Source organism: Centruroides sculpturatus, unplaced genomic scaffold, assembly GCF_000671375.1.
Source record: "Centruroides sculpturatus isolate CEXI.00-Female unplaced genomic scaffold, Cexi_2.0 scaffold1124, whole genome shotgun sequence".
Lineage (NCBI taxonomy): Eukaryota > Metazoa > Arthropoda > Arachnida > Scorpiones > Buthidae > Centruroides > Centruroides sculpturatus.
The window spans coordinates 169088-188403 of record NW_019385396.1 but is presented as its reverse complement, the minus strand read 5'-3'; the positions used below and the strand labels follow the sequence as shown (position 1 = coordinate 188403).

The following is a 19316-nucleotide window of genomic DNA, read 5'->3' as shown; positions in this document are numbered from 1 at the left end:
TTTAGAGGCAGTAGGTACCCTTTCTGGTTCTTTTCATTTTGGAGTTTTACCTGATCCTGGATATAACCAAATGTTTAACAAATAACTGAAAACATTCTCCAGGTTTCTTAAACCAACTTAACCTAACCTAATGCCAAATAAAAGAAAATATGTGCCCCCAAGACATATTCCTGAATTTTCCTTTGAATGTTTCTTTGAATGCCGAACTATTCATTTTACAATGGTTACATCTTAATGCTATGGAATTATGATCTTTTCTATAAATTAATTTCCAGCAGAACGAGCAATTAGTACAAATTTCATCTATGTGTTGCAAACCAAGTTGAACGGCTAATTTAATATCTGAAGGCATTCTTTTATTGATGTCTAAATCAGCAATTTTGGATTCTAACAGGCAAAAGAAAATTCTAGAATTGCAATTTTTTCAAAAGTCATCAGACGACAATTTCACTCCTTCTGACATTAATTTGTTAAATGAAAAATAAATATTCATACTTTTGTTAATATTTAACTTAAAACAAAAAAATAAAATAAAAATACAAACTTTCAAATAATATTAATGCTGTCATAATAATACAACCTGCAACTTCTGTTAACATTAAACTGGAACTCAAAAATTTGTATAATTCTTCTTCTTTTCTGAGGGGGAGTTGGACTCTGATTTGCATACTGATATGTCAGTATGATCAGTGTCGTCTAGATCAGATTTTAAATCACACCTGCTGTTGAGATTCCAGAAGAGCAGCCATTGGGACTACCATGGTAAACTTTTATCCTTAACTAATGCTGCCTGTACATCTAAAGATGATAAAAATAACTGAATTCTAATCACAATAAGCAAATTTTTATAAGTTATTAAAATTAGAAAGCTCCAAAGCATAATAAATATCTGTGATGATGATAAACAGTTTACTATATTTAGAATATCTGTGAATCTAATATTTGTTCTTTCAGTAAATAGTATTAAATACTTCTAAACATCAAAAAACCAACAAAAATGAATATATTTCAACAAAACAAACATTTTCTTCTGTTTTAAACTTTTAAACTGTTATTTCAATGTTCACATTTTTAGAGAAGATGCAAAATAGTAAGGCAAATTTTTAAATATACTATTGCAAAATTTAGGTGTAATTTTTCTAGTACCAATTAGAAATAAGCATAAGCATTTTCATAAGCATAGAGATCTTATTTTGAAATCTTCCAAAAGAATTTTCTAATTCATTTAGAGGATTTCAAAATAAGATCTCTAAGCTTATGAAAGAGTGTTATTGTCCTTGTAACTAATGGCTGTGTCTTTCCTGAAGGCTTTATATATATCCAGTTTTTCCATGTGCTTATTAGGTTGATCTTGCTGGAGTGTTGTATGAAGTGTATTAATATAGATGAACTTGATCATCTGCAGCAAAAGCTGCCAAAGTAAATGAGATGTGAACCTATTACAATAACAAGGATAATACATACAAGAGTGATGACCTTATTTTGAAATCCATTAAATGAATTTTCTAATTGGTAAACACCCAAATTCACTCTTACTTCATTATCCACTCAGATACCGATTGCACTTTTCAAGTACTGTATAGTACCAGGCAAACTTGGTACTGGAAGTGGTGTCCAGATTTCTGCTCACAGGCTAAATGTATACTTAAAATATAAAATAAACAATGGAAAGTAAAGAACCAAATTGTATCTACAAAGTACAAATTAATACATTTCTAAATCAGGATCTTATTTACATTTTCACTTGATGTTGATTAGTTATCATCAGTGTAGATGAGTTCCAAAATGGTTACAATTAGTAGAATTTACTACTTTGTTTCAAAATTTTATAAATTTATTGTATTGTATAAATAAATGAAAAAAACATACTTTTATATTTTATCCTTTTGTAACTAATGTTTCTTGATTAAAATATTTTTGTTTCTATATAATACATTTTAAACATAGCTGGTACAGTGACAGTAGTAAAATCAAGGGGACAGACACCTGTAACTGGACAACAAATTCGTGTTGTTGCAGCCACACCTACTGGAACTCAAGTAGTAAGAACTGTTGCTGCTACTTTAGGTGGAAATGTAAGTATAAAAATTAAGGTCTTACTGTACTATAAATGTCAAAATTTTTTTATTGATCATATATAATTGTTAGAAATTAATCACATGTGATTACAATGAATTTTTTGTTGTGTCCTATTACTTTAACATGAATATTTAATTTAATTAGTTTTTCAAAATTTAATTTGAAAATTGATTTATTATTATATAACTCTTTAATATGTTTTCATGTAAAATTGTAAGTTTTACATAAAGTAATTAAAATTTTTTTATTCTGTATTGAAAAGTAATAAAAATTTAGATATTATCAGTATTAAATAATTAATCTCAAGTAACTAACTGTTTAAATTTACCACAAAGACATTTTTGTCCTGTTTTAGATCAGCTTTATCATCATAATGAATATAAGTCACTGGAATTCAGTAAGAAATTCATTTAAAGTTTATTAAACTGCACTTTCTGATGTTAGAACAAAAACATCTCTAACAAATGAGTAAACAGTGTGAATGAAAAAAAGAAAATGGAGATTTGAATCTTGAATGAAGTGGAGATTCATTTAATTGGAGTACACGGGGATTTTAATTGTATAGTACTTGTTATTAGGATATTTATTGATATTTTCACATGTATCAATTGGTGATTGTCATATTGAGTATTTTATCTCATAAATTTGGAAAAGGCTAAGTTAAAATAATTTGTTGTATTAAATTTTTATGTATCAAAGTACAGTGGGATTTCACTGTGTAACAAAATTTAATAATTTGAATGAATATCTTTTTCATAATAGATTTTACTAAATTTAACAGTAAATGTTTAAATATATTAAATTTTTTTATTTTTAATTGAAATTACATTGGTTTTTAATTATTGTTAACTATTAATTTAGGTAACAACAGCTGTCAATACTACAACAGGTATGAGTGGAATGGCAGCTTTAGCAGCTGCAGCTGCAGCTACACAGAAAATTACAACTGCTACAGCAGCAAGTTCTGCAACCTCAGGGACAACTAATATAAGAGTAGTTACTCCCTCTGTTATTGCACAACCTGGAATGAAAATAAGTTCTGTTCCCATTCAAGGTAAAATAAACTTAAAGCAAGAAATTTAAAATTAGAAAAATTTATTTTGAACAATGAAAATTCCATTTTCAATTTTAAAAAATATAGGATCTTCACAAAATAATGCCATGGTTTCATACACAATTTAATAAATGATATATAAGAAATTTCACTTGAATACAAGATGAAATTAAAACATATCTTCATTTTTTTTTTTAATTTAGTACATTTTTGATATGTTCTTTCTTTGTGACCCTGCAGACATTTGGGTGATAGTTTTTTCCCCCACATCTGCACCAGCATGTTGAGCATGATAATTGCAATGGCATTGGTTATTCTCTCACACAGATAGTCAAGACTACAGAATTAAACACTAAACCTATATACCCTTTTAGGTATAGAGGTTTAGGAATGTAATTTCTCTGTATATTCTGTGCTCTTTAAGTTTCCCTACATAAAAGTCAAGTGGTATTAGGTTTGGACTCTGAGATGGCCCATTCAATCATACCACTTCTTCTAACTACACTTTACCAACCTTTAACATGCAGTCTATTTTATTAACGTAATCTAATGTTTTCAGTCAAATTAATTGACCTTCATCAGGATTGAACAATTTTTCCATTTATGATGAACAAAACCAATTATAGAATGTTTTAAACTTTAAAAGTTTTCTCAACACCTATTGTGCAAGTCTGAAAATAGATAAATAGAAACTACAGACTGAAAATGTACAAATATATGCATACCCTAGCTATACACATAAAAATAAAAGTAAAAATAAAAATTAATAATAATAAAGAAATAGATAAATGATTATATAAATAAACAAGTGATGATATAACGGGCATCGACTAAAGCCTATCTTTTACATGTTTGTGCTTTTTTCTTTTGCTGGTATGTTCATAATGCACCTGCTCTCCATGCTGTGTAGACTTCATGATTCTCTGAAGTTTACAGCCTGTCCTGCTAGACTGCTCTTCTGAATATGCCAGGCTTCTGCATATTTAATTACTATGTCTCCTGTCCTGCACCTTATGTATTATTTCTACTCTTTCCCATTTCACTGTAACCTCTGTTGGATCTGCTATAACATATGTTGCTAAAGCTGTGACTGGTTGCTCATTCTGTACATTCCTTTTGTGCTCTTTTATTCTTTTAATGTCCTCCTTGTAGCTGCAATGTAGTACAGTTTTTTTTTGCTGCCTTTCATCTTGTACGGGTATTCTGTAAATTTCAGGTATAAGGCTCTAGTCTATAGGTTCCTTGTCCATATGTAGCATCTGGTATACTGTTGGATTCCTTTTAAGGATTATCTTTTTGTTAGTAGTTGCTCCTATTCTTTGTAAATATTGGTTAAGGGTGCCATGTATTTCATTACTGTGTATTTTTCTACTCTTCCTCTTTCATTATCATCTTTTCTTGTTTTATTTATTAGGGCTTTACTTTATTCTGATTGACTCTGACATGTCATGCTAGTTCTTTGATGTATTCTAATTATGTCCTGCACTTTGCTGCAGTGTGTGTGTACACTCTTTTTATAAGTTCCCTGAAAGCTGCTAGTTTATAACTTGCTGGGTTATGAGAGGTTCATGGTATTAGTAACGGATTATAAGTCAGCTTTCTATAAACTTTAATATTGTTTTTCCCTTCTTTTTCCACTTCTATTGATATATCTAGGAAGTGTATCGTTTGATCGTTCTGTTGTTCTACCTCGAGCTCTAGGCCATACTTGTTATCGTTAACGTCTCTGACATACTGTACTGTTGTATGTCATCTTGCGCAATAGGGCATTGAGAAAACTTTTAAAGTTAAAAACATTCTATAATTGGTTTCGTTTGTCATAAATCGAAAAATTGTTCGATCCTGATGAAGGTCAATTAATTTGACCAAAATCATTAGATTACGTTAATAAAATAGACTGCATGTTAAAGGTTGGTAAAGTGTAGTTATTTTTGAAAGTGCAGTTTGAAAAGAGTCCACTTCTTTCAATTTACCTGTTAGGAAATCTGCTATCTAAAGCCACAGAAACACATTTACTGAGGTGGAGCAGGTCCTTTTGGGTATAGAGATTTAGGAATGTAAATCCAAACTGTATCATGCTAATGACTTGATGTATTTTAAGATCAGAAAATTCTGATTCCTTTCACTTTATCTTCTGATATGCATGACTTCCCAGATGGCTTTATTTTTAAAATGCTCCAGGTCTTTTTAAAATGTTTCAACATTAATGAATAGTCTTATCTGAAAGTGCATTACTAACATACTTGTGAAAAAATTTCATTGAGCAACAACATTTTCAATTTCATTGAATAACAAGACATTTATTTGGTTGTTCAGGAAATTCATAGCAATTTTTAAGAGAAATAAAATAAATGGTTTCAAAACTAAAAATATTTTTTTATTCAATTATGTATGCACTGTTGTTTTTTATGATGTGTTACTGTCTACAGGAAAGCTTTATAATACTTTCTTCATAGAACTTCATATTTCTTCCTGCAAAAAACTGTTCCATGTGGTTTTGCATGCTTCTGAATTATCAGTTTTTATCATGAGGGAACTCTGCAGAGCCCAGAACAAATGATAGTCCAAGAGGGCAAGCCAGATGAGTATGTAGAGGGGTAAAATGTTCCAGCCTAGTTCCAATAATTTTTGGAGTGTTTGTAAATAAGTGTGTATTCTGGCATTATCTTAATGAAACACAATGTCTTTTCTGTTGGTCAACTTTAGATATTTTTCTACAGTTGATGTAGTTGGGAACAATACTTATCAGAATTGATTGTTTGGTTCTGTGGAAGCAGCTTGTGGTACAGAATTCCTTTCCAATCCCACTAAATGGTGAGCATGCTCTTTGGATGAAGACCGGTCTCCGGTGTTTTTAATGACAGTTTGTTTTTCTTTTTCCATGATCTTTTTCGGCTGATGTTATAAAAATCCACTTTTCATCACCTGTCATTAGACATTTCAGAAAAGGTTCATTTTTAAAGGCTTTCATTCATGTACTGGATCTCATTCCTATTTGCAAAATGGACATGTGATCCAGTAAGTTCTTTTCTGTTAAGTTGTGAGGCAAATGCAATTATGTATGCAAATGTCCTAACAATTCACATATCCAAGCTTCTACAGATGTTGATATATAGTACTGTTTGATGACTTCATTGTGTCAGCTATTTCTCAAGTTGTGTAAGGAGGATTGTAATCCCATAATGTTTTGATACAGTCTTCTTCAATAATGGCCAGTCTTCCTGAGCATGGAGCATCTTCAAGGTTAAAATTGCTCACTTTAAATTTAGCAAACCACTTTCAATCAGTTGACTCTGCTACAGCACCCTCACCATAAACGTCACATATTTCTTTTATTGTTTATACAGCATTTTTGTCTTTTTGATAGACGAAAAGAAACAAGCGTTAGAAGTGTAACTTGCTTTTTTCCATTTTCACAGTAAGACAAATTAAATATTTGATACAAAAAATTTGTTAAGATTATCTAAATAATCTCAATGGATTTTTTGTAATGGACATTTAATTTGTCTTGTAATCAACAGTGTAATTTTTCATAATATTCTTTGATTGTACTGTACGATACTATTATCATTCCATCAAATTAAGTAAATGTTTCCAGCAACAATTTTCATTGTGTTTCTTTTTCTTTCTTCTGCATAGTTGATTTTTATGTTAGAGGAATCTTGTATATCCTCTTGTATTAGATTGTTCATGTTCCTGCAAATTCCTCTAAACATAATTGCAGATTTATTAATTTGGTCATTATAATTTTAAAAATATTTTTCTGTAAAAATAAAACCCTGTAATTTTCTGTTATTTATATCAAAATTTAAATAACAAATAATTTTGTAATAGGTGGAGCAACAGGAACTCAAACATTGCGTGTAAGTAATCCAGCAACACTGATTAATGCTGCAGGAGGAATGAGTGGATCACCTGGAAAACAAATTATTACTGTGAGAAAGACAGGTTCAACATCTAATCAACCACAAATTGTAACTTTAGTTAAGACAAGTCAAGGAGTAACAGTTGCTACAGTGAGTATTTACAATGATTGTGAAATGTAGGATTTTCTTTTAAGGTTATGTTAATTTAATAGCAAAAAAAAAAATTAATATATATTAGAAATGAAATTTTGATAAATGTGAAATCTTAAAAAAAAGTACTGCCATGCATTACCAATATTCCCATCAAAAAGCTTGATGCAATAATTAATCATGCCATATTTTGCTTCCACCATGTAATTGACATAGATGGCTTGCTTATTGAACACATAGTATAAACTAATGTTTGCTTTACTGACTTATGTTGTTGTTCTAAATGCCCTTGTTTTTGCCTAGTGGTGAAAATTTGAACTAATTTTTGTTTTTCTGAAATTTGTTCTCCATGATGTGAATAGCATTATATACCAAGTTTCATCAACATAAGTCTGTTATAACCAGCACCATCAGGTTCTGAATAGGGTCAGTCTAATTATAATCACTCTGTGAAAGTAAATGGGCTAAATCATTTTGTGTGTTAAATACTTACAACATTCAAAAAATAAAATTAGCATTATTTTCAAAAGTTTCTTAAATGAATGACATTTTCAATTTTTATATTATTTTATATTTGAACTGGCAATTTTTATTAAATTTTTTCTCCATACAAGTATTTATATATGTCAGAATATAATATATATATGATATCATAATAAATAAACTGTTATTAATAAACTGTTTATTAATATTAGTTTGACTATAATCTATTAATGGGACTTATACTGATTTAACCTGCAGATGAAATTAGAGAGACTGAATTAGTCTATTGGTTCAAAAGAATAATCTTTTTTTATTTGCACTTGTATACAATATTTTCTTGTATTTCAAACTTTTTATCCCTCATCAGCAGGTGTTTTATCAGTTACATTTCTAAAATACAAAATTTTTTAATTGCAAAATTTAAACTATAATTATATACATAAAATACTTCAGATAACTTTTTCCTAACTTATACGTAAGTCTGCAAGTTTTTCCAATTATTGAATGAAAAATACCAAATAGATTGTTGTATTTTTCCTCTGTAATTTTTCTTTTAGCCTGATTAATTTTTTTTATCAGGCTAAAAGATAAAAATAGCATTATTATTACGATGTCCTCTATAAATATAATTATTTCAAATTAAATTTTTTCCATTATTATCATTGATTTTATTTTCATCTTGTTTTATTATATTTGTGTTCATAAAGTTTTCTTTTAAGCATGCTTTTTTCTTTACTTACTATTTCACATCCTTTTTCATTGCAGTGAAGTGCTACTGTATTTGCATAATTTTTCTGAACTGATCTTATATGTTCTTTTATTCTTATTTTCAATCTTCTTTTTGTTTTTCCTACATATGTTAAATTATTTCGACAACTACAATTTAATAAATAAACCACTCTTTCTTTTACTGTTATATCTTTTCTACTTGTATAAGTTAAATAATTCTTTATTTGGTGCAGAATAATTCTTTAAATTTAATATCAGATGAAGATAGATCTATCTGATATTAAATTTATAATTTTTTACTAACAATTATAAGTCCTATTAATAGATTATATTCACAATAGACTAATTTTAATGAAATTAAATTAAATGAATTAATGCTTCTAGTCCTTTAATCTGTTTAGTACAGAAAATTTATCAAACTAATGTACAGAAAATTTACTTTGTCATTATTACAAAACTTGTTGCTTAAATTCTATTCATTGTTTTATATATCTGATTAGATTAAGAACAAACAAATTCCCTTATGTGCTCTTGTGTTTTACAATTTAATTGGTTTGTACATTTTGTATATTATTGTTAGTCCTTTTCATTCTTAGTAACTTGCTTCTCCAATGTCCTGTGACATATATTAATGAAACAAAGAAAATAACTTTTTTCTTGTCATCATTAACTAGCACAATCGGTTGAAGATTGAAAACATTATATATGAATTTTATAGAAAGCTAAAGTCTTCTTGTCCCATTTCTCTATTCAGCACTTGTGGTGTCAAAATTAAAATGGCCAGCGGTATCCAAATTCAGAAACATTCTAACTTGTACCAAAGAGGATCTTTATTTTACATACATTACACTTCAAACACGTAAAATAATTTCCTATATATTTCAGTTTTTTAGTTTCCTTTTGTAATATTAATATTAATATCCAGATAGTATATGCATTTCATTGACCTGATCAAGACTGTAAGGTTACACTGATGTTATTTGTGTTGATTTTATAGTTTATATTATTATCTGCTATAAAATAAATATTTTATAATTTATATTTATCTTTTATAACAATGTCAAACTATGTTTATTTGTTTTAAACAAAGTTTTTATTTTTTTCATAATAATGAATAGGTACCAAAAGTTAGCTTAATTCAAGGTAAATCTGGAACAGTTCAGGGACAACAAATACAAGTAAGTGAATTTGTGTTAATAAGTTTATACATAAGATCTTTTTATAACTTTAAAAAATTAGTATATTAATATGTTAGCTTTTTAAATCAAGTATTGACAGTTAAATTTATTTCTAATACTATACATTTATTGATAGAAAATTGGGCACCAAAGTGGTGTTAGAATTGGATGAAACTTTATTAATATGAATGTGATGATGATGATAATAAATGATTACAATATCATAGCAAAAGGAGAATATCCTGTGATACAGCATCAATTTAAAGGAACCTTTAGTATCTTATAAGGCCATCATCTGGATTCATGTAGTGGTATATGGTCCAGGCATGGAGGCACATCCATGTCTAAAATTTGTGTACAATCTGGTCCCTCAAATAATTGATGGGTAACACATGTGGACACTATGCAGGCCAAGGAAGTGTAAAATCTGATGGAGATATTCCTGAAAAATCTTATCTGTGTGTGGTCAAGCATTTTCTTGTTGCAGAATATCTGTTGGCAGTTCTACCATGATGGCAACATGAGGTCACAAGATTTTCCAAATGTACCTCCGTGTCATCAGTGTTTCTTATATTGTTATTAGAACTATTTTATGAAATGGCTCTCCAGACCAATCCAATTATTGCTGCAGTTGGTACATTGTAGCACATTGCCCCTACTACTGATTTTGCTTTATTGTTGAGTGACACACTCAACAATAAAGGCCAGTTGTCCTCTACATTTTAACAATGTGAATATCCATTGCCAAACAGAACTAGGATTTGTTACTAAAAATGATATGCTGCAGGCCTTAGCAGTACATGACTCTGTCATAATATCATTGCAAATTGAGCCAATATTGTTAATATAATAATGATGGGATGCGTAGTGGTCACTATGTATGCAAATTTGCTACTAATAGTTGTCAGTCAGTATCAAAGAGAAGGGATTTTGTAGTGAGGCTTCCAACTTTCTATAGGTGACTCCTTTTCAAAAACTCCATTGCAGCAGTTTTTCATTGTCTTACAATCACAATCTTTTTGGGATGTGTAGAGCCTGCCTAACCATGTATTTTTGTCTTGATATATGCACTCCCCTCAGTACCTGTTAATAGTCAAGTCAGAATAACCCAGATGGTGAGAAATTCAATGAAAGAGCCATCCTGCTTTCTTATCTGAGCCAATGATAGAGCTTTTCACAAACTTTGTCAGCTATGCATAATATCTTTGATTGTGTTGTATAGCCATGCCTAGCAAGATCTCCAAACAACATATATGTTCAAAATTGCAAAAACAGTGAGCCTTTTGACACTGTGGTAGTGATTATAAGGCATTCTGTAGCTTGTATGTTTTGCAGTAATTGGACAATTCTATCTGGGTGCATAACTTTTTTGTGAATGCATTATAAAATATCTTGCATTAGAATTTTGAAAAAAAGTTAAAACTATTAAACTAGCAAATAGACCAGTGTTTTTCAACTTTTTTTTTTTTATCTCAAGCACACTTGAACCTATAATTAAATTTTTATGGGGAAAATTATGTGATTTTAAAGTTGTTTGTAAACATTCTATTGCCATATTACTTGCCACTTAACCTAAGTCTTTTTGTCTATACAGTAGAGCGTTGAATTTCCGAAAGTCAATCATCCGAAACGTCAATCATCCGAAAGAATTCCAGTCGGCAAATTTAAATTTTCACCAGTGCTGTGGCGCTTCAATCTTTGGCAATGTCTTGGGCTACTCAAATATTTTATGTTTTTGATACTAAATTAACATCTGAAGTATAATTTTTTATTATTTTTATATTTTTCAATATATTTATTTTGTTTGTACAAAATAAAAAAATAATTTTTAACGATACAATAGTCTTTGTTAGGCTTAACATCGACGAAAATTCAACGCGAAGCGACACGCAACAGAGAAAAATTTTGAAATCGGATACGTTAAACTATTTTTTCGTACGTAAATCAGTTATCTGAAATATCAGTTATCCGGACAACCCCAGTCCCCAATTGATTCGGAAAATCGACGCTCTACTGTATTTTTTGTGAATTAAATAAAACAGTATTGTTGTTCCTTAAAATAGCAGCAGGTTACAACAATAGTTATTTAACCTATTCAATGTTGAAATTTTTATTTGTTGCCTGTAACGCCATGTTGAATTTTTGTCGATGTTAAGCCTAAAAATTTTTTTTTTTCTAAATAATAATCGTGTCTACTGTATCGTAAAAAATTATTTTTTTATGTTTCACAAAAATAAATATATTGAATAATATAGAAACAAAAAAAATTATATTTTAAAAGTTCATTTTAATATAAAAATTGTGACGCATAGCGACATCTAGTATAAAAAATGTTCCGATGTAAACATGAAAATATTCGGGATTGCCCATGCAGGTCAATACAAATATTTTCAGGAACAACGTAGGACAGGTTAAATTAATAATTTTCATTTACATAAAACCAATTAACATTAAGTCTTAATTTTCATTTAAAAGTGGCATGAAAATTGCCTTCTGCTCAACATCCCACTATGTTTAAGTTAAAATAATTTGAATTAAATGCAGACAATTGTAGATACATTTTTGATTTAAAGAAAATTTCATTTTAGATGAAATTATGCACATATAATTTTGTTTATGAATGTATATTTTTACTACATTATGTATACGTTTATTTGTTATAACAATTTAAATACAAGTTTTTCAGAGGTTTTAATTTTGACACATACACTTAATTATTCTTTGGGCTTCTTTCAAAAGTAATTTATTTAATAATCTTCAAAAATTTTCATGGAATACCTATTGAAAATCACTGAAATAGACTGTTTAAAGCTGTTTGTTATTTTATCCTGTAGATTTAATTACAAAATTAACTTTAACACACTAATTTATTTATTGAATTAGCATTCATCTGATTAAAGGAAAATAAACTAGCAAACAAAAACTTTTAGTTAATACTAATCATTTTTTGAATAACTTGAGTGATATAATTTTGGATAAAATTATTTTTTGATTGGATCCTAAGTTCAGATTGATTAAAGTGTATTTGTTCAACTTTACAACTCTTTCATATGAACAAGTGATGTCATAATTTATTTAGAATTTTTCAAATTTTTTTTTTTATAATTTTTATTTTTTACAAAATTATTTTATTTACAAAATAAAACTGATTTTTGTTTTAATGTTGTTCAATTTATAAATATTTTTGACTCAAAAAATTGATAATTACAGTTAGTTTTGTTAGTATGTGAAATTAAATGCTTAGTTAACAACATAATAATGCAAAGTAATTAAAACAAGAAATATTGAGATAGTAATTGAGTAATTGAAATAGCACGTCTAATTCTCAGAACTAATATTATTGCAAATATAAAGTAAATATAGTTATAGATAAAATTGTTTTACTATCTTCATTTTTTTTGTTTTGTCATTATAATAATAATAATATATACTAATTCTACTAATGTTATTAAAATATATATTTACAAAGATTTTTTAGTTATTTGTTACCATATTTACTCGTGTATAAGACGATCTGGCATATAGGCAAGGTGTGACTTTAAAGATCAAAATAAAGAAAATTAGATTTATTAATACAATTCTAATTTTACTTTGTTTAATTACAAATAAAATATCAAATGCATGTAAATGCATACATTGTCCTACAAAAATTACTGGCATTTTAAACTTTAAGGAAAAATCTTGTAAAATCGACAGCATAATTTGTTCATGTAAAGCTGGACAATCGGGAATTTTTTTTGCCAATTTTTAACAGACAAATCCACTTTCCGTCAATTAAACTTATGAAGTTCTCTGAATTTTGATTTCCAAATAGTCATCTGTTTTCACATGGGAATGGATTATAACTTATATCTGACTCCCATGTGATTTTTAAATTTCAATTTGGAATTCAATTCAAAAGCTTTGCTTTTCCTATTGCTATTCATCTTTACTCCTGACAATACACAAGAACAATTCAAATGACCCAGATAAAATACTTTTGTTTTTAAACACCAGAGGGTCAGCATCCGGTAAAAAATGCAAATATACAATTCACAAAAATTATTGCAAAAAGGTAAAGTGTCTTTCACTTGCACGTATAAGACGACCTAGGAATTTGAAGCAGTGAAAAATGAATAAATGTCTTGGCTTATATGTGAATAAATATGGTATTTATCATAATTAAACTATTATAATAATCAAAATATAGTAGAGCGTCGATTATCCAAATCAATTGGGGACTGGGGTTGTTCGGAAAATCGATATTTCGAATAACCGATTATGTACGAAATAATATATTAATCTATCCCAAGTGGAAATTTTTCTCCATTGCGTGTCACTTTGCATTGAATTTTCGTTGATGTTATGCCTAATGAAGACTATTGTATCATTAAAAATTATTTTTTTTTATTTTATACAAACAAAATAAATATATTGAAAAATATAAAAAGAATAAAAAATTATACTTCAGAAGTTAATTTAGTATCAAAAATGTAAAATATTTGAGTAGCCCAAGCCATAGCCAAAGATTGCAGTGCCACAGCACTGGCGAAAATTTAAATTTGCCGACTGAAATTCTTTCGGATAATTGACGCTCTACTGTATTGAATTAATTTTTAATATTTATTTTTGAAAAGGCATTTTGTTCTTGATTGACAGTAGTATCAATTATTATAATGGACTGAAATCAAAGCAGAATTATTAAAACAACTGTTATGTTATGTTTGTATTCAATCACATATGTATTTGTATAAATGATATCATTAAATTCAAGTAAAGTAAAAATTATATCTTTTATTCTCCTTTGTAAATAGGAAAAGTTAATTCAGTGAATTTACTATGATTCCTAAATTATAAAAAAATTATTTCTTATTTAACAGTCTGATTTGTTCTATTCTAATCTATTCAACAGTTTGAAAATGTTAATGATAAACTTTATTATTCACAGAACACACTGGTAACAGATTCCAGACAAGGTGTTGAGTTAACCCCAGTGTTGAAATGTTGTTGATGTTCATGTTTAATCTGATTTGTTTTTGTTTTTAAGCAAATTGCTGAAATTAAGCATTTTGCTCAAAATTTCTCATAGCAAATATCGTAAATTAAATTTATATGTAATATCATATTAGATGATCAACAAAAAATAAATAAATAGTTACTGCATTTAAATTTAGAATTTCAAACAGCTATGTTAAAAAATTTATGTTTTTTGTAAAAGTTAGGATTGTAGATTAAGCATTGTTTTGTTATATAAATTAATAAATTTTTTAGTATAAATATCAGATGATACTTTTTCTTTAGACAAAATCAACTATACCAGGTGCTACCATAGTGAAATTGGTTACAACACAAGCTGGTGGTACTGGAGGAAAACCAACTGCTATATTAACTTCTCAAACAAATACTACACAGCCCACAATCCTTGGAATCTCATCTGTATCTCCTCAGGTACTAAAACTTTATATTTATATATATCTATATAAGAAAGCAGATCAAAAAGTATAGGCAATTTGGATATAAAATTAATAATTTTGTAAAAATTTGATTCCAAAGCCGTCATGTCTGCTATATTGTTAAACAAGTCTAAAAATGTTAACATTTGAAATCAGTTTGATTTTGTACTGATAATTGAAGTATAATTCTGTCAGCTTAATTTTATATTTTCATTATTAATGAACAACAAAATATAATCAGTTTTTCGTTATCAGAGAAGTTAGTTCTTTTGAATCAATCTTAACACAATATGGAAAAAAACTATATTATTCAAAGTAAATCAATAGAAATGTTATAGCAAAAAATGTTGACCAAAACCTTTCAAATTGACCAACAAATTCAACAGTAATAAATATTATTGATCAAGTTAATAAGCTATTCAAGAAAATAAACAGGTTATTATTTTTATTATTGCTTATAGATATTATCCTTACCTTCTAAAGATGCATTTGCCTATCAAAAACATTTTTAAGGTGCTATTAGTGTTTATGAACTTATATAAGAAATATTTAGAGAACTATTAACTTTAATGAAAACTAATACTGTATTTTTTATATAAATTTTTGATTTAATAGAAACAAATTGCCTTTACTTAATTTATTATTTTTATTTCTTTCTTAACAATTTTTAGCATTTATTTTCAAAATTACTGGAAAATATTTCATCAATTCAGAAAAGTCTTGAAAGAATAGTGTCATCAAGATTTGGATGAATGCAACTTTTTCATTATTTTAGGAATAACTAATGAGTATTTTTAAAAAACAAAAATGAAATAAATACTCCTTATTTTCTTTTTAGTGCTGTGTCTCAGGATCAAAAAAATTGCAAATTTTTATCACAGAAAACATGAATATATTTTGAATAATTTTTTTTTTTGTTTGATTTGATTATCTATGTCAAGTAATCAATTAAAATAAAAGACATTTTTAAAAATTTTATCTATAAAAATACGTTTTAAATAATTTACTATAAAAGTTTGAATAAAATTATTTAAAGTTAAATTTAATTACAAAATTGTTAATTCAAAAGAATTAATAAACAATATAATTTCATTAATTATTTTACTGAGATTTGGAGTATGAGTAATTCTCTTATTTCTTTTATGGTTCATAAATCAAAAAACTTTTTGGTGCAATATTCTAAACCAAATTTAAATTGTGTAGAATTGCAGTTACTAAATTAACAGCACAAATATTTGTAATATAATTTATTCATATTATAGTAATATATGTATTTTGAATCATCATAAGGAAAAAATTCATACAATACTTTTTAAAATAAGGTTCCAATATAACTTGTGTTGTGACAGAGTTAAACTATGATGCTTACAAGTATTTTACATGTTACAAAAAACAGTTATGAAATACTTACGCTGTTATAAGTCTTATTGAGTGAACGTTTGCTGTCATGGACATTCTAGCACAGTGTTTCTCAACCTCTAACGAATCGTTGCCTCCTTCAATGTAGTATCGCCCCCTTTACTTCAAAATTCCGATGCCAAGAGCCAAGATTAATGCCAAATTCGCACTGCATTGAATAGACTAGTGACTAGTACAGGCATGGCCAACACATGGCCCTCGGGCCAGATCTGGCCCATCTAATGAATTTATGTGGCCCACGATCAATCTTTCGATATTAGGTACTGAAGTCTGAATAGCTTGATGAAAAATTCTGATGCCTAAAGAAAAAGAGAAAAAGGTCAACTCACTGTGCATTTAGAGTTAACCCTCCATTACAAATCTCATAAGTACAGCGTAGAGTGTTGATAAAGCATGATAATGTGAAAAATGTATCTGTAATTTCTATCTACAATTCAGTCTCTATGGAGTGACATCACAATGAGATCTCGCACCACCTCAAAATCTTCTTAGGACAGCCTCAGGTTCAGTCCGTGGAAAAAGTTTTCTTTCCAATTCAGCCTGGGGGCAAAAACTGTTGGCCACCCCTGGACTAGTATAATGTTGTTTGTTTAATTATTGTACAATATAACAAATAAAATATCTAATTATTCTTAATATAATGTTTTACTATATCACCAGAAAATTGTTTTTCGCTTCCACAAAATATAAATTGTTACTAATCGCCCCCCTCAACATGGAAAAACACGTTGAGAAACACTGTTCTAGCATAATGCGGTCAAGGTGAATGATAGACTATCACTGGTTTGCTGCTCAACTCTGTACTTACTATGTATGACATCATACCATCATGATTCTGTTTGCATTCCTTTGTTTAAATTTATATTATTTACTTGTCTCCAAATTTCAATATGCTCTTTAAATCTATATTTAAATTGATTTCCTTCAACTAACCTCTAAAAACCAATGTTGGTGCGTTTTCTCCATGTTTTCTGTTGATGTTTTATTGATTTCCTTCTTTATGCAAAACCTTAATATTATGTAAGCCTGATTTTACAAAGATATTCATTCATGTATTGGGACCAAGGCGAATCTGCACACTGTAAACAGATGGCAACCAGATGTTCCTTGACTTTTATGTTTAATTTTTTGTTTGTTTCTTTTATATAAACTTTAGATGTTTCATATGCACGGTATTCTATATATTACTACTAGTAGGGTTGATTTATCTGTTTTTTCTTATTTGTGACTGATTTTATTAACAGAATCTACCACTTTATTTTTAAGATCCAGGGCTAAAGAATCAGTTTCCTTACATAAGGAACCTTTTTGAAAAATATAATAAATATCTAAAGAAATTTAATATTAAATTAGCCCTGTATCTTAAAAATAAAGTGGTTAGATTTTATTAATGCACATCTGTTATGCACTGTGTTTAACATACATAATAAATGTAAAACTTTTCTGAAAATAAAGTTCAATACCAGTGCAACCAATTTGTTCAAAGATTGAAACCCAAGATTATTTTAATTACCAAGTTATGTGAAATTGTCTTTCTAAAGACATAACTTGGTAGTTAAAATGAAAGTTCCTGTAAAATCATGTATATAGAACTAAATATCAGTAAGAGAAAAGATATTATGTTCCAAAAACTAACAAAAATCTGTCAAACTTTCAGAAATAGGATCCTGCAGCAATGACAGTTTTGATGTTCTTTCCATTTTTCTTTGATTCCAGATTGTTCTTAATTTAAATGAAAATTTTTTGCAACATATGATATTTTCTCTCTTTTATCAAGATGACCCAAAATTTATACCTCTCTTTCTAGAGAAATAAAGTTTCTTCTGAGCTGTGCATTTTTACTTTCATTAAGCATAATTTAGAACTGAATTTACTTGCGAAAGAAATTACTGCATTATGATTCTTAAGATTTAGTATAAATACTCAGAAAACTTACATATTTTATAACATATAAGACATGACTTTTGTCTAAAGAAAAGGCTCAAAAAGTTGCCCTGCCTTATATGTGAAGTAGTAACTTTTATATAAGGTAATGAATTCCTGAAATGGCCTTCAATAGTCCATAAGTAACCTTTATGTATGTAACCCAAGTCTTGAATTAAAATACCATTATTTAAACATATTATTACTAATTTTTCAAACTAAAATACAGTAAAAATATTTTGGGTTTAAAATTAGCCAATGATTATGTACAAATATGCTTGTATTTTTTTGAACTCCCAGCAATACACATCTGGAATTATTATTGTTGAATTGTTTTTTATAAATAATAATAGCAATTTTACAAGGTTGCAAACATGATTCAATAATAATTATATTAATTGAATTATTTTCTTAAAATGTGATTAATATAATTTGCATTCTTTTTATTTTTACTTTTTTACAGTGTATCCACATTAACAATGCATAAGACATCATTTAATGCTGAAGTAAACTTATATGCCCAATTTTTATATCTGCTATTTTAAATTTATAAAGTGCCCTCTATAGTTTATTGGAATTGCAAATTATGCCATAGAAAAGTCAAGGCATATTTACAGAACAACTATTATTTTATTTATGTGTCTTTAAGAATTTCCTGATTAAATTGGCATATGTATGTTTAGTATTGCTGCTTTCAATAATGTGATATATATACAGTTGTGAAAACAATGCTTCTAGACTTTTGTCTTTTGTTGGGTGTTAAGTAAGTTTTCAGATTTATTTAACTCCCATCCTCAGATATCCATAAATGTAATCAAAAACTCAAATTCCAAAAAAGAACTTAGTTCCAAAGTCTTAGAGCTGCCGCAAACTACAGGATGCGGGAGCTAGCGTATGCTCGCTCGCGCTCCTAAGCCCCGCCTTTTTTCTCATGATGCTATGAGCCATTTTTGCTAGGTAAGCTACGCTGGCACGAAGCAGCCAGAAACTACACAATGTTTGC

At 28.2% G+C, this 19316-nt stretch overlaps 1 protein-coding gene across 1 annotated transcript in view; it reads left to right on the top strand.

The window, feature by feature from the left end:
• LOC111638513 (host cell factor 1-like) overlaps positions 1-19316 on the top strand; it is a 198798-nt gene that overhangs the window by 83192 nt on the left and 96290 nt on the right. The window contains exons 13-17 of the mRNA XM_023384229.1: positions 1948-2075; positions 2941-3133; positions 6968-7149; positions 9480-9539; positions 14820-14966. Coding sequence (XP_023239997.1) covers positions 1948-2075; positions 2941-3133; positions 6968-7149; positions 9480-9539; positions 14820-14966 — 710 coding nt within the window. The remainder of the gene's footprint in view (positions 1-1947; positions 2076-2940; positions 3134-6967; positions 7150-9479; positions 9540-14819; positions 14967-19316) is intronic.